We start from the raw sequence: 24460 nt of genomic DNA on the forward strand, positions 1-24460 counted from the left end.
AATTCCCAGCTGTCATACCCCTGGCACGAGAGACTTGAGAACCTGGCTTCTAATGCAGCGCTATCAAAAGACGGCGCTGTAGAATTAAGCCCATTAACAGGAGCTGTCAAAATACATATTAAGGGGTTAACAATACTCCATAAGTAGTTTACAGGAATCAATGGTACAAGCACTTCTAGTGGCTTATGGTTTTTCACAGTACAAGCAATTCAAAAAACACTTGAGTTCCAAAGTATAGACAATTCAAGTGATTTATGAGATGCAGAACATTGTAACATAATTTTGAAGAATCTGATGATATAAACAGAACACTTGGCAGCACGGAATCATTGTAACACTGTATTGACTCGTATTTAGACTAATCCAAGATCGGTGGAAGAAACATCAACAGTCTCAGATATGTAGATGATACAACCTTGCTGGCTGAAAGTCAGGAAGATCTTGAACAACCGATACGAAAAGTTAAAGAAGGAAGTGACAAAGCAGACCTATACTTGACCAAGAAAACTAAGATCATGGCAACAATGAAGAAACCGAAGCAGTTCACGACTTCTTCTTCCTCGAATTGAATATTGACCGCAATGGAGAATCAGGACCTGAAATAAAATGACGAATCACGCTAGATCACAAATATTCAAATATGTGTGGATTATATCTGGAAAAACAGAAATAAGCATTGCAACGAAATGCCGGATAGTCAACGCAATCATCTTCCCAATCCCAATTTACGGCTACAAAAGTTGGAAGCTTTCGAACTTTTGTGCTGGAGGAAATTCCTACAAATTCCTTGGACCGCCAAGATCACGAACAAAACAGACATAGACCGCATCAAACCAAAGTTTTCATTGGAAGGCAAAATTAGGAAACAGAAGCTTTCATACTTCGGTCACATAATGCAATGAATTCATTAGAAATATTGATAATGCTTCTAGTGGTGAGCAGCAAAAGACTTGGCTGCCCAAAAAAGTGCTGGCTTGATACTATCAAAGTCGACAGCAACATGCAAATGATCTCACTGAAATAAGCAGTACAAAACAGAATTGCGTAGAGAGGGCTGATGTATAAAATGTTTAAATCGGACCGACTAAAAGGATAAAGATAGATTATTGGCTACATTTGCAGCGTTCTGTAGGGTGACCACGGACGCAGGGCATACGTTGAGGATCGGGGAAGATGCTGGCTTGTCATGGCGGCACTTACCAGGCTCCCTCCAGAAGGGACGCACGTCGCCTCAGCCAGGGCAGCGCTGGGCCTCTTCCAGACACCCCTAGGAGAGGGATGGCGAATAAACATGCGACCAGGTGTTTAAATTGTCACGGGTGACACCACAGTTCCGTTACCCACCGGAATGACCTTTGACGGTAAATAAATGAGATGCAGACTTGTGTGACGTACCTCAGGTCCCTGGGAAGGGTCAGGGCCTGGCAAAACTTTACTTGACATGAACTTAGTACAGGTGTTATTGTATCTTGTCACCACCCGGAAGCTAGGAGTTTGACAGGGCTTCCATGGAGGAACGCCCTGTCACAGCCCTAGCTCCTGATTGGTAGACATTTTTCAGGCCCTGGAGGGTCCTAGCAGCGTGGTGATCTTCACCCTGCTGCTCCACAGCTCACACTCACCCCTTTCTGCAATCACTGATGTACTCCACTGGACTGCACTCTTCCCACGGCTGTAGCGGCTGTTTACCACCACTCCTCCGTCTGGCCAACCGTCGGCATTGTACTGCGCTGCTGCCTAGCGGTGAATGAACGCCGCCGCTGGCACTCTAACTTGCTCCGCAGTTAGAGGGGATGCGGCAGCTGCCGGCTACTCTGCTCCCCTGCCTCCTCTCCCTTTAGCACGTGTCTGCGGCGACGCTGCTGAGAGGCAGCTGGGAAGCGGAGTAGCCCTCAGCGGCCGCATCTCAACGCTACAGAACGGAGTACAACAGCAGCATCAAGCTGTATGTTCCTGACTGGCCGCCCTGCCACCCAGTATTATCTGCCCTACACCATGGGGGAGCACAGCGTGGGTATTGATTGTAACGTGCCCTGGAGGGTTAGGGATTATCATTGCAGTTAGGCTTAGATTATAAACTCTAAATGCTTCTATGTTACCGGTGTTATGTGGAAGCATTTACGGCAAATAATGTAAGCCTAACTGCAAGACTATTCCCTAACCCTCCAGCCAATGCTACAATCAATACCGACGCTTGTAGGACCTTCCATATGTCTACCAATCGGGAGCTAGGGGTGTGACAGGGGCGTTCCTCCATGCAAGCTCTGTCAACCCCTAGCTTCCTGGTGGTGACAGGATACAATAATACCCTTAGTACAAGGCACAATTATACATGACGGCCGTGCAGGCAAAACAGTAGACTTAAGGTCCGGGAGGAAAGCACAGGATGACACCGGTCCTGCAGGACAAGTTATCTGACAGGCACCGCTCCTGGACGAGGAAAATCTCCAGAGGAGGATTAGGGTAGGGACGCTCCACAGACACTCTTGGGTATAGTACCTCTGCATGGTGATTCTTCACCATATGAGGGTTGAAGGTACCCCCGTGTGGCTGGCACTCTTATTCAGGAACCCAGAAGAAATGGAACTCTCTCTCTAACTCATCCAAAGCACTCAGAATTAATAAACTCTTATATACCACATGACTAGACAAATTTTGATGCATTGCAGGCATCTCCCAGTCTCATGCAAACATTAACCTCTCACTTGCTGCAGCGGTGCAATACACATAACAAAATGACTAGACAACTTTGCAGAGCGCATCTACAAAAGACATGACATTTATGGAGGGGCCAGAAATATACGAAAGGCCTCTGCTATATGTGCTATACCTATTACAGGACTCAGTGTATGATGTTCTCCCCACCCTCAGGGACCCCTGCTATATGTGCCATACCTATTACAGGGCTCAGTGTATGATGTGCCCCCCACCCTCAGGGACCCCTGCTATATGTGCTATACCTATTAAAGGACCTCGTGTATGATGTTCTCCCCACCCTCAGGGTCCTCTGCTATATATGCAATAGGCTCCAGGGCTCACTGCATAATGTGCCTCCTGCTATACATACCATACCTGCTACAGGGCTCAGTCTGTAATGTGCGCCCTCAGGGCACCTTGTTATATGTGCTATACCTGCTCCAGGGCTTAGTGCATAGTGAGCCCCCTACTCAGGTCCCTGCTATATGTGCTATACCTGCTGGGGGTTCAGTCTGTAATGTGACCCCACAGTGAGTGCCTCCGGCTATATGTGCTCTACCTGCTACAGGGCTCATTGTGTAATATGCTCCCTCAGGTCCCTGATAAATCTGCCATAGCAGCTCCAGGCCTCAGTGTGTAATGTGCCCCCTCAGGGCCCACTGCTATATGTGCCATACCTGCTTCAGGGCTCAGTGTGTAATGTTCCCCCCTCAGGGCCCCCTGCTATATGTGCCATACTTGCTCCAGGGCTCAGTGTATAATGTGCTCCCCTTGGAGGCCCCTGTTATATGTGCCATACTTGCTCCAGGGCTCAGTGTATAATGTGCTCCCCTTGGAGGCCCCTGTTATATGTGCCATACCAGCTCCAGGGCTCAGTGTGTAATGTGCCCCCCTTGGAGCCCTCTGTTACATGTACTATACCTGCTCCAGGGCTCAGTGTGTAATTTGCCCCCCTTGGAGTCCTCTGTTACATGTACTATACCTGCTCCAGGGCTCAGTGTGTAATGTGCCCCCCTCAGGGCCCACAGCTATATGTGCCATACCTGCTCCAGGGTTCAGTGTGTAATTTGCCCCACTCAGGGTCCCCTGCTATATGTGCCAAACCTGATCCAGGGCTCAGCGTATAGTGTGCCTCCAGCTATATGTGCCATATCTGCTGCGGGGCTCAGTGTGTAATCTGCACCCCTCAGGACCCCTGGCTATGTGTGCCATACCTGCTCTAGGGCTCAGTGCATGATGTGCCCCCCACCTTCAGGGCCCCTGCTATATGTGCAACACCTGCTCCAGGACTCCGTGTGAAATGCTCCCCCCTCAGGGCCCCCTGCTATATGTACCATACCTGCTCCGGGGTCAATGTGTAATGTGCCCCCCACCCTCAGGCCCCCCTGCTATATGTGCCACACCTGCTCCGGGGCTCAGTGTATGATGTGCCACCTCAGGGTCCCCTGCTATATATGCAATACCTGCTGCAGGGCTCAGTATATAATGTGCCTCCAGCTATTTGTGCCATACATGCTGCGGGGCTCAGTGTGTAATCTGAACCCCTCATGCCCCCCTGGTATATGTGCTATACCTATTACAGGGCTCAGTGTATGATGTGCCCCCCACCCTCAGGGCCCCCTGCTATATGTGCTATACCTATTACAGGGCTAAGTGTATGATGTGGCCCCCACCCTCAGGGCCCCCTGCTATATGTGCCATACCTATTACAGGGCTCAGTGTATGATGTGCCCCCACCCTCAGGGCCCCCCTGCTATATGTGCTATACCTATTACAGGGCTAAGTGTATGATGTGGCCCCCACCCTCAGGGCCCCCTGCTATATGAGCTATACAGGTAGTCCCCGACTTGCGAACAGGTTCCGTTCCGGGAGCCCGTTCGCAAGTCTGTTTTGTTCGCAAGTTGAACAAATGGTAGTATGGAGCGGGATCGCAGGTCGATCCCGCTCCATACAACGTCGGTTGCCGGCTGTTCTTACAGCGGGCACCCGGCGGCAGCAGTTCCGACGAGCCGCGCCGCTTGTCCTAACTGTTAACACTTTAAATACCGCTCTGACAGCGGTATTTAAAGTGTTAACAGTTCTGGCGAGCGGCGCGGCTCGTCGGAACTGCTGCCGCCGCGTGCCCGCTGTAAGCAACAGCCTGCACCCGATGTTCAGGGGGCCCGTACAGCGTCCCACGATGAGATCGCGGGACGCTGTGTGGTTGCTAGGCAGCCGGGGACCTCCTGAAAGGCCCCAGGGCTGCCTATGCAGAGTGCCTATCAAGGGCACAGCTTGCTAGGCGCTCTGCATAGACAGCCCTAGGGCCTTTCAGAAGGCCCCCGGCTGCCCAGCAACCGCGATGTGACCGGACAGGCTTCTATCAGGCTTGATAGAAGCTTGTCTGGTCCCTGCACAGCATGATGTAATGCCATAGCATTACATCATACTGTGCAGGACAGATAGTTCGTATCTAGCGAAATTCGTAACTCGAATGTTCGCAAGTCGGGGACTATCTGTACCTATTACGGGGCTCAGTGTGTAATGTGCCCCCCTGCTATATGTGCTATACCTATTACAGGGCTCAGTGTATGATGTGGCCCCCGGCTATATGTGCCATACCTATTACAGGGCTCAGTGTATGATGTGCCCCCCAACCTCAGGGCCCCCGGCTATATGTGCTATACCTATTACAGGGCTCAGTGTATGATGTGCCCCCCCCCCCCACCTTCAGGGCTCCCTGCTATATGAACTATACCTATTACAGGGCTCAGTGTATGATGTGTCCCCAATCTCAGGGCCCCCAGCTATATGTGCTATACCTATTACAGGGCTAAGTGTATAATGTGTGCCTTCCCTCAGCACCCCCCTAATATATGAGCTATACTTATTACAGGGCTCAGTGTATGATGTGCCCCCCACCCTCAGGGCCCCCGGGTATATGTGCTATACCTATTACAGGGCTCAGTGTGTAATGTGCCCCCCCACCCTCAGGGCCCCCTGCTATATGTGCTATACCTATTACAGGGCTCAGTGTATGATGTGTCCCCAACCTCAGGGCCCCCTGCTATATGTGCCATACCTATTACAGGGCTCAGTGTATGATGTGGCCCCCGGCTATATGTGCTATACCTATTACAGGGATTAGTGTATGATGTGGCCCCCGGCTATATGTGCTATGCCTATTACAGGGATTAGTGTATGATGTGGCCCCCGGCTATATGTGCTATACCTATTACAGGGCTCAGTGTGTAATGTGCCCCCTCAGTACCCCCCCACCCCAATATATGTGCCATACCTGCTGCGGGGCTCAGTTGAAGGGGTACAGAATAACCCTTAAATTCCCAACTGTCCTCACTGTTGTGTAGGGCACACGTCACCCCTCCAGCAGTGAGAGGGTTACAGCCTGTAATTACAGTAACCCTTTCCTGCTCTCAGGAGCCCCGCAGATAAAGCATACAGAGGTATACAGATACAGGTCCTGTGATTAGATCACCGCACCACACTGCAGTAATGATAGCGCTACATGACAAGGGTCAGGATTCCTGTCTGTAGGGTCCACATCAGCCATCAGCTGAGAGGAGGGCAGACCGGCATCAGTGTTATATGGAGAGCCCAAAGAATAAAAAGGAGCAGAATTCCCCTCACTAACATTCCCGGCAGTGATGCTGTAACTATGCCATCCGGGGGCGGACTTCCGTTACCCCACCGCCAATCCTGCCGCCTCGCCTCCCGGTACCGCCTCACTGTTCTCTCCCGAGATGTCAGTGGTGCCATCTGGAACATGTAGTTTGTGTTTCCACCTTAGTACCTTGTGTTGGCATGTTACGAACTACAGTTCCCAGCAGCCTTAGCGCATTGATTTCTTGCCGAGCCACATTCCTTTTCCTGAGTTGGGCGGCAGGTTCAAGTTGCTATAGCTGCAGCCGCAGTGACAGTTACTAGGGATGGAAGGACAGGTGAGCCTGCTGCTCTGAGGAGGCAGATGGACGGGGTCTGGGGGGTGTTTATAGAGGGGGGCACTGAGGTGACTGTGTATTGGGGTTCATGCTGAGACAGCTGAATGAGAGGGTCTGGATGTACTTATAGAGGGGGATGCACTGCAGTGATATAATGTGAGTCGGCGTTCTGCTGTGTGTGACAGGGATCTTGGACTGCCTATAACAGAGTATCTCACACACGCCGCCATGCGCAGTCTTCCTGCTTTATTTTTTTTCCTTTTAATTTCCCGCTCTGTCACTTAGCAACTTTACATATAAACCTCATTAAATTACGTTGTGTGAACCTGCCCTAAGGGGAAAATACGCTGAGGTAGCATGGCGAGTGCAAGGGGGGGACGTGCTGAGGCGATGGGGTGCATGCAAGAGGGGACGCGCTATGGCGATGGGGTGCGTGCAAGGGCGGACAATTGGAGGCGATGGGGTGCGTGCAAGAGGGGAGGCGATGGGGTGCGTGCAAGGGGGGGGACGCGCTGAGGCGATGCATGCAAGGGGGGGACACGCTGAGGCGATGGGGTGCGTGCAAGGGGGGGACGCGCTGAGGCGATGGGGTGCGTGCAAGGGGGGATGCGCTGAGGCGATGGGGTGCGTGCAAGGGGGGGCGCGCTGAGGCGATGGGGTGCGTGCAAGGGGGGGCGCGCTGAGGCGATGGGGTGCGTGCAAGGGGGGGCGCGCTGAGGCGATGGGGTGCGTGCAAGGGGGGGCGCGCTGAGGCGATGGGGTGCGTGCAAGGGGGGGGCGCGCTGAGGCGATGGGGTGTGTGCAAGGGGGGGACGCGCTGAGGTGATGGGGTGCGTGCAAGGGGGGGACGCGCTGAGGCGATGGGGTGCGTGCAAGGGGGGGACGCGCTGAGGCGCCTGCAAGGGGACACACGCTCAGAGCCGATGGGCTGCGTGCAAGGGGGGGGACGCCCGGAGGCGATGGGCTGCGTGCAAGGGGGGGACGCTCGGAGGCGATGGGCTGCGTGCAAGGGGGGGGACGCTCGGAGCCGATGGGCTGCGTGCAAGGGGGGGGACGCTCGGAGCCGATGGGCTGCGTGCAAGGGGGGGACGCTCGGAGCCGATGGGCTGCGTGCAAGGGGGGGACGCTCGGAGCCGATGGGCTGCGTGCAAGGGGCGGACGCTCGGAGCCGATGGGCTGCGTGCAAGGGGGGGACGCTCGGAGCCGATGGGCTGCGTGCAAGGGGGGGACGCTCGGAGCCGATGGGCTGCGTGCAAGGGGGGGACGCTCGGAGCCGATGGGCTGCGTGCAAGGGGGGGACGCTCGGAGCCGATGGGCTGCCTGCAAGGGGGGGACGCTCGGAGCCGATGGGCTGCGTGCAAGGGGGGGACGCTCGGAGCCGATGGGCTGCGTGCAAGGGGGGGGACGCTCGGAGCCGATGGGCTGCGTGCAAGGGGGGGACGCTCGGAGCCGATGGGCTGCGTGCAAGGGGGGGACGCTCGGAGCCGATGGGCTGCGTGCAAGGGGGGGACGCTCGGAGCCGATGGGCTGCGTGCAAGGGAGGGACGCTCGGAGGCTATGGGATGTGTGCAGGGGGACGCCGAGGTGATGTGTGCAGGGTGGGGGAGGGGGCGCGCTGAGGCGATGAGGTGTGTGCAAGGAGGGGATGTGGGTATTAGTGTATCTTGATGACAAGATACAGTCTTCTCGACAGGCCGGCCACTCCCCCCTGTCAGGTCCTGCCACTCACTAACAGCGCCTTAGCCGGCGTTGGAGTGGGCTGCGTACCCGGACAGGGAGGAATCGGCCTGCATTGTGCAGTGATAGGAGAGACAGAGTGAGCGGCGGCAGAGCGGTTTCCCTGTCGGGCTCTCTGCACTCAGCAGCAAAGCCGGACATAGGGGGACCAGCCACGGCATCAGCAGCGGCGGCCGCAGTACTGCGATGTCTCACAGTGAATAACGGAGGGAGGGGGACGCGGAGGCTGGAGGCGGGGATGCCAGAGCCGCTTCCCCGTCACCCTCCCTCCACTGTGCAGCAGCCGTGGACACACAGGGAGTAGGGACCTGCGGGGCTGACAGGAGGCTGGAAGCCAGCAGCGAGACTGAAAAGAAAGGACCATACAGGCTTGAGCCAATCAGGAGCTAGGGGTGTGAGAGGGGCGTTCCTCCTGTCAAACCCCTAGCTTCCTGGTGGCGTCAAGATACACTAATACCAGGGAGGCGATGAGGTTTGTGCAAGGAGGGGAGGCGCTGAGGCGATGGAGTGTGTGCAAGCAGGAGGGAGGAACGTGCTGAAACGCTGATCTTTTAGAGAGAATAGTAGTACATATCTAATAACCTCTCTGCTTGTCCTAAAACTGCCTCATTCTCCTCCTCCTCTCCTATTGCACTGGGCAGATATGAGGCCTATGTACCCATAGATTGTGCAAAAGAGTTCACTGCTCCAGCCGTTCTACTAGAAGCTGTTAGTCCCCCTGGAAAGCTCTGCCTATGTGTTTCAGCAGCCCTGTCTCTGGATACCTCCTCAGGGGCATCGATCATCTAACATAAGATGGATAAAGTAACACACACCCAGCCTTGATGGTAGACTGGGTATCGGATAGTAACAACTCGATACCTTGAAAGTCCAGGACCTCTGGTCTACCATAGTGACACTCCATCATCTGGCAACGGTGTATCCATTTCATGAATAATGTCGCCTACATGTGCCAGGATCATACAACAAAAATGTTGGATGCTCTTGCCCAGATACATTTTGGGACAAGGGGAGGTGGCCATATATATACGATATTCTGAGATCAGCAATGAAAAAAAGTCTGCATTTCTAAGGTCTGGCCTGTGGACATTCTACTGAAAGATCTTGGTGATACAATTGCATGTCTTACAGCTGCCGCACCTAAAAGTGCCAACTGTTTTTTGTGGATCCAAACAAGATCCTCCTCTCATAATCTGCTCCAGATGACTATGTACCACGGGTCCCTTAGGTTATAACCCCTACGATACCTGATGCATGGCCCATATTCTCTCAGTAAATTTATAGGAGAAGTAGGTGGTGACATGCGACCTGCTGTATTTATGTCCCTGAATTTTCTCTTCTTGAATTGCAGCTGATAAAGAGGAACTGGCCTTCACAGGGCTCCTGCAGCTGTCAGTGACAGGAAGGAAGGGGTGTTGTCTCTACTACGACCCTCCGGCCACATTCTTGCCTTCCTCCGACCAGGGTCCTCATCTGTGTTCTCATAGGTTTCTTCCCACACCCCAAATCAGCGGTGTGTAATCTGTGGCTCTCCAGTGGTTGTGAAGCTATTACTTCTTAGCAATCCCTGATAGCCTTATATATTCTGAATTTGCTGTGTCTTCATTTAAATGGTCACTGCACTTTCAACAAATTTGTGCTGATGTAAACTTTTATTTACCTCGATCACTCCAAAGTTTTGCGCAGTAGGGGTGTATCTCTTCATTCTAACTTGCTGTCCACTGCCTGTTGTCATCTGAAATCCATTTCTAGCAGCATAGACGCCGACACGGATTACAGGAAGTGAGGGGGGTTTCTTTATTTGCTGCTATCTCATGCTGTCCATCAAATCCTAAAAAAAAAGAGCTACGGCTATGGGTAAGTGTTTTTCGTACTAGATTCACATCTACACTGCTCAGTCATGCAGTATAATGGTTTCCATGCTGCTCTTATTTTATGCGTCTGTTATAAAAAGAGAGAGAGGAGATTCCCTATGTGTACTGTGTATAGAAATATCATATTAGCTAGTCTACACCTACCAGCTCAGAGAAAACTGAAAATTTGAGATGAAGCCTGTAATGCAGCAAACTTGTGAGAGATGCAGAATGCAAGGCCTCTAATGGACAGGAATAGTGTTCTTCCTCATGTAGCTTATTCTGAAGAGTCACCTGAAAATGTGGGTGCTCTTCAAAGGGATATTCCCATCTGAGACTTTTATGGCATTATCCATAGGATATGCTATGTAAGGGCGCCCACCCACTGGCGATTTTTTTTTCTTTGCGTTTTGCGTTTTTTCTGCAGAGCAATTAGAATTGAATGTGTTCCTGTCCACTGGCGTTTTGCGTTGCGTTGCGTTTTTTAACATAGGAACTGTCAGTTGCATATGTGTCCTTATTTTTCTCCTAATGCACCCATGAAAGTCAATGGAAATTAATGGAAAAGCCGCGAAAAACGCGGGAAAAACGCCGCGAAAACGCGGCGTTTTTCACGCACGAAAATCGCAAACGCCAGTGGGTGGGCGCCCTAAGTTTGATAGATGCAGGTCCCATTTTTGGGACCCACACAAATCCCTAGTTGTTGCCCTCGGCCTTACTGTACACTGCTCGGGACTTAGGGTGGTTCCACACTTGTGATGGGGGGGGGGGGGGAGTTCTGCTCTCCTGCTCCATTTGGGGAACAGGCAAGGGGATTTCCTGCAGCCCAACTTTTCCGGGCGGAACCGAACAGCGCCAGGTGGACCCTCACTAACGATAATGGGGTGTTCCCACTTTTCTCCCAGCTGCCTAGCTTTGGGACTGAAGAGAAAGCACTGCATGCAGCACTTTTTCTTCTGGTATTCTCAGCCAGTTCTGCGATGGAACCTCTGGATGGAGGTTCTGATGCAGATGTCTGACCACCTTTAATGAAGTAGCCGAGCGGTATTTGCTATGCTGTTTCTATAACTCCCCTAGAGGTCCGTGGGATTGTGCAAACAGTATAGCACAGCAAGTTACTCTGTTCTGTAACTCAGAAGCTGCAGAAACGGCACATCTCCCTGTATTATGATGTTCGCAAAACTCTCATTGACTTCTATGGGAGATGCGTAAACTGTATAGAGAAGCCAAGCTGGCTATTTCTTTAAGACCTGACCACTCACAGCCACTGTATTCAGCTGAGTCGGAGGACGTGGACAACATATCTAGAAACAGATGCGGGTCCTACAGTTGAGATACTTGTTTATCGGATGGGTATATCCCTTTAAGCATTGGGTAAGAGGTGGTAATGTGCTCAGACTAAATATAAAGGGACCACTTCCTTGTAGCTAGCAGTGGGGGTGGTGCTGGTGGTTGGACCAGTTTTATGTTGTGTGTGTAATGGTTCCTTTAAAAATGCTCCGTATAAAGACAGTGAGTCTTTGAGAAGCGGAGGGCGGGTGTCAGACACTGGTGACTTCTGGGTGAGTTGCATAAGTATCGCTGATTCCAAGGCTGACGTCTCCGCAGCCGGTAGCAAAGGCTTCTTCTGCATGTGGCAGGTTAGTGGAATGAGGTGTGATGGATCATGTGACGGAGTCTGTGGTTTCCTTGTGTTGATGCATCTGGATCTCTGTGTGACATTTACACTTTGTAGAAGTTTAGGGCCGGGCTTACACGGCCATATCCGGAGGCCCGCAGTGGAATCTAGCTGTGAGCCCGGCCGTGGCCCCACGTAATGTACTGCGTTTCAGTATGCAGGTCAGATTTTTTATTTTTTTTTTAACTATAATTTTTATTGAGTTTTCGATTATACATACAGAAGGTACAGCAGTATGGAAAGATTTCCAGTTCTAATACAAAGATGTAGCTGCGAGCTCTGTATCTACTGAAAAGGAATGTATAACAAATTAATAGCAATCAATTGTTATTTTAGTTTACAGCTTTCAATTCTATTTTCAGGAAGAACCTAATAACAGGTCAGCTTTTAAAATTTATTTATTATCTGTCACAGCTGCGGCAGAGGATCAAGGAGTTCTCCCATTATTGTCAATAGCGCTGGCGGCAGCAGCGCTTCCCCTATTGAAAATAGTGGGAGAACAACAGCCCCATTGAAAACAATGGGCGATATCGCCGAAAGATAGGATATGCAGTGACTTTTAAAAAAAACATTTTTTTTAATGTAAATAAACCCATTTAAAAGAATGTTTTTCATATATGTGCAAGACTTGTGCGTCTCTTTCCTATGGGTTCCTTCACATTAGCGATGTTTTGTAGGCTGCTACGTTGCGAGAGAAAAATATCACAGTATGCTCTATACAGCCGCGATTTGCGATCTTTTGTAGCCCATGTTTCCCTATGGAGCTTTCCTTTGTGTTGCATCACACAAAATCACAGTTTTCGTGCGATGCAACTTTTAGGCCTCCTTCCCACGAACGGATTTCCGCCGCGTAATTCGCGGCGAAAATCCGCTGCGTTGCCCGCTGCTATTAGGTTCTATTGAACCTAATAGCACAATGCTCACGATGCGTAATTCCACCGCGGAATTACGCACCGCGATTTCTCCCGTCCTCACCCGCAGCATGCTCTATTTTCTGCGGGTGAGGACGGGCTGTACGCACTGACGGCTTCCATTGCAGTCAATGGAAGCCGTCCGTTCACGCTATCTCCCGCTGTAACCAGCGGGAGATAGCGTGAAAAAACGCTTTCCTGCCCACCGCCGCGCGTCATCCGACGCCAAATGACGCGGCCGGCCGCGTCACGTGACGCGGCCGGCCGCGTCACGTGACACGCTCGGTGACGCGGCGGTGGTGGGCGGTGACGGGCGGTGACGCGCGGCGGTGGGCGGGGAAGCGATTTCACGCTATCTCCCGCAGGTAAGTATAGGGGCTCTGGGGGGCGCCGTGACGGGCTTCACAGCGGAATATTACGCTGCGGAGCCCGTCACGCTCGTGGGAAGGAGGCCTTACAGTAGGAAGCTCTACTGTTTGTCCGTAAAATTAGCCCTAGTCAGATTAAAAAAAAAATAAAAAACAGCAACAAGCCCAATGCATTACCTAACAGGCACTGTCTCCTCTGCTGCACTTCTCGTCCGGCAGTTCTGCGGCACTTGTTTGTAGTGTTTAGTCTTTGCTTAATGGTCAAGGGGTTCAAAAATCCCGCCTCAAGTAAGCGCTGGCTCTAATTGGTTCTCAAGCGCCATGGCTCAGCCAATCACTGCAGTGCGCGATGAACCAATCACAGCCATCACATCCTGGAAGCAGGATTTTTGAACCCTCTGACCAATGGCTGGCTGAAGACTACAAACAAGTGCCGCGTATCGTACAGCGCCTGTTAGATATTGTATTGATTTTTTTAAATGTTGCTAGGGCTTATTTTTGGAGTAGGGCTTGTTGTTATCAGTTATCTGCACATGTGCTCCTCCATATAGCAGTTATACATATGTTATACAATAGTGAGTATATGGGCATTTTTGTGTGTGTGTTTTTTTTTGTTTTTTTTTCTTTTTTATCTAATAACCAGGCGCTAATGTAAAGCATCACAGTAATCCCACAAAAGCCTCAGGTGACCACAGCACCATGGGGAAGGGGGTGTGTGGGGGGGGGGGGTTACTAGCTTTGCTGAATTGCAAAACTGTGTACAGAGGGTTGGACGAGTCTCTTACTCATTTGTCTTTTCCAGATCACAATTTTGCTCCCTGATGAACCCTTCGTTTGTTGGAAGGGTGAAATGCATTGAGCATGGTGCCGCTTGGGTATCTCGGCAGTCCTATTGAAAGTGAATGGACCACTTACAGTGCATACTCGGCTAGCTCTCAATTCATAATGATGTCACTGCTGGGGAAGAGACAGTCTCCGCAGTCACAGGAGAACGGACACAGGAGTCCCATTCTCCAGATCGGTGGGGGTCTCAGCGATGACACTGCCACCGATCATCAAGTTAATTCCCTGCCCTGTGGATAAGGCAATAACTTGTTGTTCAGGTAAAACCCCTGTAATGTTCTTTAGGTCTTTATTAATTTTTTTAATAAAAGGCGATCAAGAAGTTTTATATACCCCAAAATAGTACCAATAGAAACTACAGGTTGTCCTGTCAAAAGCAAGGCTTCATACACATGGAAAAATAAAGTTCTGGTCATCAGAAGATGGGAATATAAAAAAATAGTTTTTAGTACAGAAGAAAGATGTAGTTAACATGTCATTTTTGCCATACTGTGTATACTGTAATTAGGGCCCTTTTAGACGGGATGACTGTCGGGTAAATGATGCCCAACACTCGCCCCCCCCCCCCCCACATACTCGCTCTCGTGCTGATGCACAGCTGCTAGTATCGTTAGCTTTCAGCGGGGAGGCTGCAGGAGATTTCTCTCCTCGCACTGCTCCGCCCTTCTCCATTGACATAACATAGCGGCTGTTCACTACTGAACGGCTGCTATTTACAGTGAACTTTCAGCGATCAGCTCATCATTTATGCTGCATAAAGAATGATCGTTCAGTGTAAATAGCAGCGGTTTCGTATTGAACGGGCACTATGTAAATTAATGGAGAGGGGCGGGGGAGCGTGAGGAAAGAAATCTCCTGCAGCCTCCCCGCCCCCTGCTGCCCGCTCCGTGAGCGAGCCAGCCCTGCTAGCTCCAATGCAGGAGCACAGGAGCGAGGACGCACAGGGACGAGTGTCGGGCATCGTTTGCCCGACATACGTTCTGTGTAAATCCACCTTAATATTTCAGAAAAATGGTGCAATTGCCTTCTTTTTTTTCTCATTGCACCCCCACTTAGAAATTAAGTACATTATATGGTACACAAAAGGGTACTATTTGAGAAATACAACTCCTCCTGCAATAAACGAGCGCTTTTATGTTGATAGAAGAATTAAAAAAAAGTTTTATGATTTTTTTGAAAGAGGAAAAAAAATTTCCCTTGTCCTCAGTGCTTTGTGTCTGCTGTAAATTGCTTTGGATTTTCCATCTGGAATATGTGTCCTCTCTGCTGTATTTGAACATCCCCTTAGCGGGTTACAGTGTTTTTAACACTGCTTACCATGCCACCGGGAGGGTAAAAAAGAAGTGGTGACATCATCCGCTTACTTCGCCTGCGTTGTTACTGCACAAAATATGCATTAAATCCAAATCCGCAGGCAAACGCTCACAAAAACGCAGCGTTTTTACGAAGGCCGGAGTGAGAGAGGTCTTAGGGACTTCTCACTTGGGCACGGAATTTACCGCGGCTTGTGAGGCGCGGTGCGGTCTTTTTTTTTGTCCCGTGTGAAAGGTCCCTAACAAATAAACTTTTCTGTATTTTTCTGACTGTCCTATAATCCAGGATATTCAGTAATCAAACAGTATTGTTCTATATGTGAGTTTTTGGCATCCTTCTCGCACTACTGTCCGTGTGACGGGTCACCACGCCGCCCTCACATCGGGCTCATGAGTTGCTGCAGGTTCTTGTTGTAATGTATAGTTGTAGTACCCTGACATGATGTGTAGGGGGCAGTGTAACACTGTTGGGTGTAGCTCCAGTCAGTGGCTTTTCTATGAAGCAGTATGTTATTGGCTGTCTCTGCAGGGTTCTGCCCGCTGACTGATAGTTATGATGCCATTAATGAGAACCGTTCTTCAGCCGTTGAGCTCTGTTATTTACAGTGCTATCTGATTGCTAGCTCCTGTGGTCAGTGCGGACACGTAGTAATTGTTGTATTCCCAGTGAGCGGTCTATGGGATAGTGACAGTTGTGCGGTGCTTTACATAGATATAACCCCATTACAGGTGACAGGCATTGTAATAGAGATGTCAGCGTGCTGTCAGCAGTAGATTATAGATCATCTTATGAATCTCAGGAAGGTGGAAGCTTCTGCAGAGAAGTGTAGTCGGTCTCGCATCTCACCAGACTGCACTGCTATATCCTATGCACACCTGTAGGGGGCGACCTGTCTACATTCTTCTATCTCCTCTACCTCCGGATAGACACCAGATATGTATTAGGCCAGGCTCACACCGGCGATTCCAATTGTAAAATTCAGGCAGAGAATCTGCGGCAAAACACGGGCATTGAAAGAGCACAGCATGCTCTATTTTGCAGCGGGTTCCACACGGGCGGCCTCCATTGACTTCAGTGGAGGCCGTCCGACCCCCAGCTTATATGCAATTAACATTGCCTATGGGTCCCCGCGGCTAAGTGACAGTTGATTGCTTAGATAATTCACTGTATTGCTTAGTTTATTATTTCTGTCACATTGATCACTGGCAGTGATGACAGCGACCCTCACAGGCCACCGTACATGGCAGACTAGGTGGTCATGAGTTGAACTCTGGTTCCTATCAGCAGTCCCGTGATCAGATTGAAAAAGTACTGAGTGGCTGAAAGTTGGACCCGTTGCCTCTGTCTGCATAGACCATGGCATCTAAAGGGTTGGATCTCTGGGATCAGAGCCAAGCTCCGTTTTTACTAGGGGTTCAGCTTCTGAGCCCCCTCTTAGTCAGCGCCTTACATGTACAGTAGGATGCAGGAACAACTGACTCCCTGCGCAGTACATGTATGACACGTCAGGAGAGGGTTAAAAAAAGTTGCTTTCTGTTGTTCTCCATAACTTTATTTTTCGGGTGGTGCAGCTGTTTTTTTAGCGAGGTAACCTGTGTTTTTTTTTTTTTTTTTTGGTATAGTTTTGGTGCACTTAACATTTCTTTGCTCGGTTTTTATTTCATTTTTTCCTTGGAGACTGGGTGACCAAAAAATTCTGGCATTGTTTTTTTTTTTTAATGCAACAAATCATTAACCCTTTGCAATCCAATTTTGGATTCAGGGTTTTCTAGGGGGCTTTCTGTTTCTGCCATTATACAATGGCGCCGTCTGCTGGATAGAGCCAGTACTGTGGTATGGGACGTGCTGGTGAGGCCCCCGACAACAGAGCACCCAGTAATATACAGTAAGAATACCTTGCCGGACGTCTTCCACCATCGGAGCTGTACAAGCTTCAAGCAGAATGTCTTCAGATGTCAGACAGTGGATTGGAAAGGGTTAAAGGCATTGTCCTGTGCCGAAACGGGTTATTTTTTTTTTCAATAGCCCCCCCCGTTCGGCGCGAGACAAACCCGATGCATGTGTTGAAAAAAAAAAACGGATAGTACTTACCCGAATCCCCGCGCTCCGGTGACTTCTTACTTACCTTGCGAAGATGGCCGCCGGGATCTTCACCCTCGGTGGACCGCAGGTCTTCTGTGCGGTCCAGTGCCGATTCCAGCCTCCTGATTGGCTGGAATCGGCACACGTGACGGGGCGGAGCTACGAGGAGCAGCTCTCCAGCACGAGCAGCCCCATTCAACACGGAGAAGACCGGACTGCGCAAGCGCGTCTAATCGGGCGATTAGACGCTGAAAATTAGACGGCATGGAGACGGGGACGCTAGCAACGGAGCAGGTAAGTGAATAACTTCTGTATGGCTCATAATTAATGCACGATGTACATTACAAAGTGCATTAATATGGCCATACAGAAGTGCATACCCCAACTTTGTTTCGCGGGACAACCCCTTTAAGATAGGTTCATCGTGGAAAATCGCGATGACAAAGTGCTGCCTGGCGGTTGCTTCCGCGGCAGTATATTGCATTGCCCTTGGACAGGTGGCCTTAAAGTACCGTATATACTGCTCACTGCAAACAGCTGCTAGGCTACCAAAAGCAAATTGTTTGCGCAGCATTCTACTCGTATATATAAAAATACATCCAACTACCTTCAAACAGTGATTACAAGCAAACATTGTACAAAAACTCTGCAATGAAAGTACTTCGCCAAGAAGATCCCATTTGCAAACATTATGTACGCTTCAAAAACTGGACTGTGAGTTCCTATATACCGGTCCGACACGTCTGAGGTCACGGGGCTCCAACCAGTCTTTGCATGTAAATAACATTAGAGCTTGTATAGGTATACAGTCTTCCATTCCCCCTATACAAATAGTAACCCTGTAAATCCCTGTAATGTAAAGCATTACCCCCCCCCCCTCTATCCCCCAACAGTCACATTGAAAATACCCTCCTGAAATGTCACTTTTATTGTAGAATTTTGAGTTTGTCCCATATAAATATGACACAGAACTCGGTCGCCTTAAATCCATTTTTAACTCCTTAGTGACGTAACTCATTTACGCCTTAAGAACTAGTAAATCTGTTCCCATTTTGTGTTCCAGCTATCATAACTTTTGTCAATATAGCTTTCTTTTGCGGGACAAGTTCTCGTTTTTATAGCAACCAATTTCGGATACATGTACGGAATAACTTTTATGTACTTTTTTTTGCTGGGGTCACAATGAAAAAGGCAGTCTAATTGTTTTTGGGGATTTATTTTTATGGTGTTCACCATGTGGTATAACTATTATGTTAACTCTCTTCTACAGGGTATTACAATTATGACAACATCAAATTGATAGTGTTTTTTTATATTTTAATACTTGTGCACAACATAACCCTTTTTTAATATAACAGATCTGTATGAGGGCTTATATTTTGCAGGATGACTTTTATTGATACCTATTTGAGGCGTATGGCTTTTTGATTACTTTCTATTCCTGCTTTGGGGAAACTAGGGCACAGAAAATAGCAGAAATGACAGTTGTAAATTCAGTATTCACAAAACAAAAGTCCATGTTACCCCTGGGGTCATCTGCAGTCATGCTGTACAGGTACAGAAGGGAGGATCTATGCCTCTTCTCTCCCGGCACCCTTTCAGCAGTCCACTGCTGCCCCCTTTTCTACTGTGGCAGAAATGATAGCCACCTGAAGCTGGGCACTTCAACTCGCTCTGTCTTGGGCTGTATCATGGCTAGAGTCGTGATCTTGAGCTTGTTTTAAAGCCAAAATTCTTGGCTTAAAGGACTCCTTCACACGGGTATATTTTTTTATCAGTATTTTGTGAGCCAGAAGTGGGACGTACAGAGAGAAAATATAAAGGAAAGATTCGCATTCTTGCCGTATTTTGGACCCACTCCTGGTTTTGTCTCAGAAAATACTGATGAAAAATACATCCGTGTGAAGGAGCCCTAAAACAAGACCAAGTCAGGTGGGGATAGACAGCCATTAGTAGCAAGGACATACCTCATACATACCTGGCTACTGGAGTGGCCATGAAGTATATCCTTGGTGGAGAAATGGGTGATCCTGATGTGAACAGAGCCGATCTCTTACACTGGGCGCTGATGCAGACAATATCTAACTTCTCCAGACAACACATCTGTGTTGAAACCTCCAGCCAGAGTTTCCAACGTGGTTCCGGCTCAAAATACTGGTCACCTGAGAGGAAACCAAACAGCCCCATTATAGTCAGCGAGGTCCGTTCTGCGCTGTTCGGTTCCATCCTGGGACTAAACCATTCGACCACGGGGATTCCCCTTTCCTGTTTCCTGAACAGGGCAGGAAAGCAGAACCCCGAGCGAATGTTTGAAACCACACTTTTCTAAGTTGTTGGTGTTCACAAGCTTGTGCTTTCCAATTACAGCCAGCAGAATAGGGAGTGCAGCTCTGAAGTATAATACAGGATGTAACTGGGGATCAGTACAGGATAAATGTCTACAGTGACTCTACCAGCAGGTATTGAGTGCAGTTCTGGGGTATGATGCATACTTCTCCGGTTCTGCAGTGGGTGATCTGAACTCCATGTCATGTCACTGTACATATTCTGTGTTCATGATCTATTTATACCCAGGACTGCAACGGTAACGAGGGCATCCGTTACGTTTAGAGGAAAGCAGGTTTCATCACCAACACAGAAAAGGGTTCTTTACTGTAAGAGTAGTTAGACTGTGGAACTCTCTGCCTGAGGATGTGATGATGGCAAAATCCATAGAGGAGTTTAAAAGGGGACTTGATGTCTTTCTGGAGAGGAAGGATATTATAGGTTATAAATCTTAGGTTACTTGTTAATCCGGGTATACAGGCAGGTAGGAACTATTAGAGGTTGATCCAGGAATTAGTCTGATTGCCATTAGGGAGTCGGGAAGGAATTTTCCCCCCAAAAGGGCTAATTGGCTCCTGCTCTTGGTTTTTTTTTTGCCTTCCTCTGGATCAACAACACAGGAGGATAAACAGGCTGAACTAGATGGACATTGTCTGTTGCCATCCACTGGGTTTGGTGCCCTGCATGGTGAGAGTTACTATGGGTGTCTGCCATGATATATGTTAGATATCACATAACTGAGAAGGGCTGCTCTGAGGTAGGAGCATTTTTGACCTAAACAACCAGATTACTACAGAGCTCCGCTTCTGGTAACTACCTCGGAGTAATGCACTTCCAACTGTTTGTTTCAGTGACAGATGTAGCAGATTTCCAGTCCGTTATGACGCAGTCATAATTAGTAACTCCACGAACGGATTCTAATTCTGGAAAGCGCAATCGCCATCCGCATGGAGGATCTGCAGCAACACGCAAGCATTGACAGGCATGACCTTTCGTTTTTTGTTTTTTTTTTCTTCACAGTTGTGGATACGAATTGTGTATTCCGTGAGTGGAAGAAAAATCCTAATATGCTTTACTTTACTGTGGACTTTGCGTGGACAGCCTCCATTGAAGTCAGTGGTTGCGGTCCACCCCGCAGCTTGTATGCGATTCACATTGTATGGGTACCCACTCCGTTGAGACCCAGCAATGGTTAACTTAAAGGGGTTGTCCCGCGGCAGCAAGTGGGTCTATACACTTCTGTATGGCCATATTAATGCACTTTGTAATGTACATTGTGCATTAATTATGAGCCATACAGAAGTTATCAAAAGTTTTATACTTACCTGCTCCGTTGCTAGCGTCCTCGTCTCCATGGTGCCGACTAATTTTCGGCCTCTAATGGCCAAATTAGCCGCGCTTGCGCAGTCCGGGTCTTCTGCTGTCTTCAATGGGGCCGCTCGTGCAGAATGCCGCCTCCGTGTAGCTCCGCCCCGTCACGTGCCGATTCCAGCCAATCAGGAGGCTGGAATCGGCAATGGACCGCACAGAAGCCCTGCGGTCCACAGAGAGAGAGGATCCCGGCGGCCATCTTCAGCAGGTGAGTAGGAAGACGCCGGACCGCCGGGATTCGGGTAAGTACTACCCGGTTTGTTTTTTTAACCCCTGCATCGGGGTTGTCTTGCGCCGAACAGGGGGGGGGGGGGGGGTGTTAAAAAAACAACAAAAAAACCCCGTTTCGGCGCGGGACAACCCCTTTAAATATATTGTCTATTAGGAGTCTAAAATTCTGATATCTACCTTTTGCCTTAAGCTACCTTCACACGGGCGAGTGCGATATCGGGCTGAAAAACCCGACCCGATATCGCGCTTGTCAACGTGCATTTTTTCATGGCAGGTGTTTTTCTCGCTTCTTTCATGTGCTTCTGAGGGTTGGCACGTGCTTCCCATTGATTTCATGGCATGCAATGTGTTTGACTGTCTCTTGAAAACAACGGGAGATTCGTTCTGGGGGGGGCGTGAAAAAATAGGACATATAATGATTTCTATTATTTATTTATTTTTACCTTATAGCATCGCTGTGAGAGAAAAGAATCGCCCCTGTGTATGACTCCATTCAAAAGAGTGGCATTGATATTCTTGCGAGTTTTGTGCGCTTGTGAGATCCACGCCGGTGTCCATGTAGCCTTACACGGCAGACTTGTAGCCTTACACGGCAGTCGGTGCATAGAGGGCTAATATCCTAGAACTACTACCTAAGGAGGCAGGAATGTATCTTGGAGAGCCCCTCACTGCTTATGGTGTGTAATAAGTAGCAGTCATTATATCCGCCATGCCTTCTCTCACTTCCGAACTTGGCAGCTGCAGCCACCGATGGATGGAGATGGGCAACAATTTCATAGAATATATACCTTTCTCTGCAAATCCTTTAAAGTTTTATTGCTGCAGAGAAGCAAATAAGTGCAAATCTCCCGCATAGACTCCATTAGATCATTGCCCCAGGTGGACACATTATACTTTGTGCCGCTATTATCTTTCCTTAATCATTTCTAATTTCTATAGGAATCTGCAACCTTTGCCTGAATCGGAGCATAACCGTCTCAGAGAGGCGGGAGTGAGGATTACAGCATCAGCCCTTTATATTGTTAGGGCCATTTAGGAAGCGCTGCCAAGCCATTCATCTCTCCTTCCGAGACGCCAGGGATTTAGTTGTTGAATATGGTGGGTTTAACATGTAATCGGGTGAAGACTCCCACCACATCCCGCCCCGGTGTCTGGACACGCAGCTTTATATGCATCCTGATAAGCACCAATTATTGCCATGATGGCTGAATCCTCCAGCAGCTGAAATGCTGGCAGTGGGAGTGCGTGCTGTAAAACAAAGGGCCAAGTGGGGTGTTTTTGGGGTGAGTGATCACGAGGCCATTTTATTGCTGTTTCTGCTAAACAGTAATTATCCGACACTCGGCAGCTTTACACTGACATTGCTGCAATTAGTCCCACAATTAGAGTCTTCACGTGGGCCGCCGCTCTGCAGTAAGAGCACGGGGCCGAGTTCTCCCACTGCCAGCAAAGAGGTGCTCATTCAAAATCCAATCAGCCGGAAATTTCACTGCTTGTTGGCCGCCCAGAGCGATGGGATAAACCTGTGAAAATGCCCAAATAACGGTTATTCCATCCCAATAAATGAGCACTCGTTAAATCTTCCTCGCCCTCACTTCGCTGGAGACTACGAAGAGGGACAGATCTGAAATATTTCTTAATTGGGTTGAAAGCTCTGCGTTCTCCGACAAGGGATTCACAGGGACATCGGCTGTTCTTGTAGAGTCCTTAACCTGCATCATAAAGCAGAGAGCTGCCATACATGTGTGCCATAGTGCAATCATTTATGGATGTCACTCGCTACTCCGTATACTGCTGATTTACAGTAAAGGCGATCAGGACCAGGCACAGATTGTTGTATACACACCGATAGTAAACGCTCTTCTCCAGGCTGTTAAATGTAAAGTGTTACATGATTAAAGGCCATTATATAACTCACAGTTGAGTTTGCTATAATGTACTGCATCAGTGTAGACCATTCAGGCCGGTCTCACACAGGCAGACTGTTATTGTACATCGTTCGATGCCAATAGCCCATTGATTTGTATTGGGCCACTCACAGCTACAGGTTTTTTACATGTGAGTATTCGGGCTCACACCCACTTGTGTTTTTTTTAACGCTGCGATATCGCTGCATTTTTTTACGCGATCGTCAATGGGACTTTCTAATGTTAAAAACGCATCGCAAAGTGGTGCTTTGCAATTTTTGTGCGATGCGTTTTTAACATTAGAAAGTGCCATTGACAATCGCGTGGAAAAAACGCAGCGATATCGCATGGAAAAAACGTGCAAGAAAAACGCAAGTGTGCAGGAGCCCTTACTCATGCAAAAAAAAAGAAAAATTGCGGCATGCACTTTCTTGGCGCGTGTACATGCCAAGATAATGTATGGGGATTGGCAGCACACTGTAAGTACACATGTCTCTTGCGCGGGCTACGCCGGCGCACACGTTCGTGTTGGCCCAGGCTTACTATGAGTAAATCACAGTAGCAGCACAAATTGCTCCCCTCTCTTGATAGCTTGTTACATACTATCTGCGGTGATACATTGCATCAGTCTGGAATCTTTACTATTTAACTCAGAGATTTTCTTGGACTGGGCACAAATTCAGGTGTTTTCAGCTTCTGGAAGTAAAAATACAATCATTCACTAAGAGCAAGTAGAAATCTTGAACACGGTGATGAGTTACAAAGTATATCCCTATCAATGACCCCATCTCCCCATCTGCCTCTCAGCTTCTATCGCTCACCCCCTTCCTTGGTCTCTCCCAACTCACAGCTTCTCCCACTCACAGAGATGGCAATACTCTTGATCTGGTCTTCTTCCGTCTCTGCTCTGCTTCCAACTTCACTAACTCCCGTCTTCCTCTCTTTCTCTGTCAAGCTTCCTAGTATCTTCCCCTCCCCATTCAAACATGCTATCATAACTCTACTGCTAAAGAAACTGACTTTCGACGCTACTGATGCTGCCAACTATCGACCCTTCTCCAACCTCCCCTTCATCTCCAAAATACTAGAACGCCTGGTTTACTCCCGTCTTATCAGTTATCTATCAGAACACTCTCTTCTTGACCCCCTTGTAGTCTGGCTTCCGCCCCAACACTCGACAGAAACCGCACTGACTAAAGTGTCAA

At 49.1% G+C, this 24460-nt stretch overlaps 1 protein-coding gene across 5 annotated transcripts in view; it reads left to right on the plus strand.

The window, feature by feature from the left end:
• Positions 1-6543: 6543 nt before the first annotated feature.
• CEP128 (centrosomal protein 128) overlaps positions 6544-24460 on the plus strand; it is a 170737-nt gene continuing 152820 nt past the window's right edge. Inside the window, exon 1 of one of the 5 annotated variants that reach the window (XM_066607607.1) lies at positions 6544-6635. Coding sequence is in view for 1 of the 5 variants with exons in the window: in XM_066607612.1 (XP_066463709.1) it covers positions 6624-6635 (12 nt within the window). In the remaining 4 variants the exon portion in view is untranslated. Of the gene's footprint in view, positions 6636-10078; positions 10230-11764; positions 11866-24460 lie in introns of those variants that run through there. The other 4 variants (XM_066607612.1, XM_066607609.1, XM_066607611.1 and 1 more) reach the window with 4 other exon arrangements.

The sequence above is a fragment of the Eleutherodactylus coqui genome, chromosome 6, assembly GCF_035609145.1.
Source record: "Eleutherodactylus coqui strain aEleCoq1 chromosome 6, aEleCoq1.hap1, whole genome shotgun sequence".
NCBI classification, from domain to species: domain Eukaryota; kingdom Metazoa; phylum Chordata; class Amphibia; order Anura; family Eleutherodactylidae; genus Eleutherodactylus; species Eleutherodactylus coqui.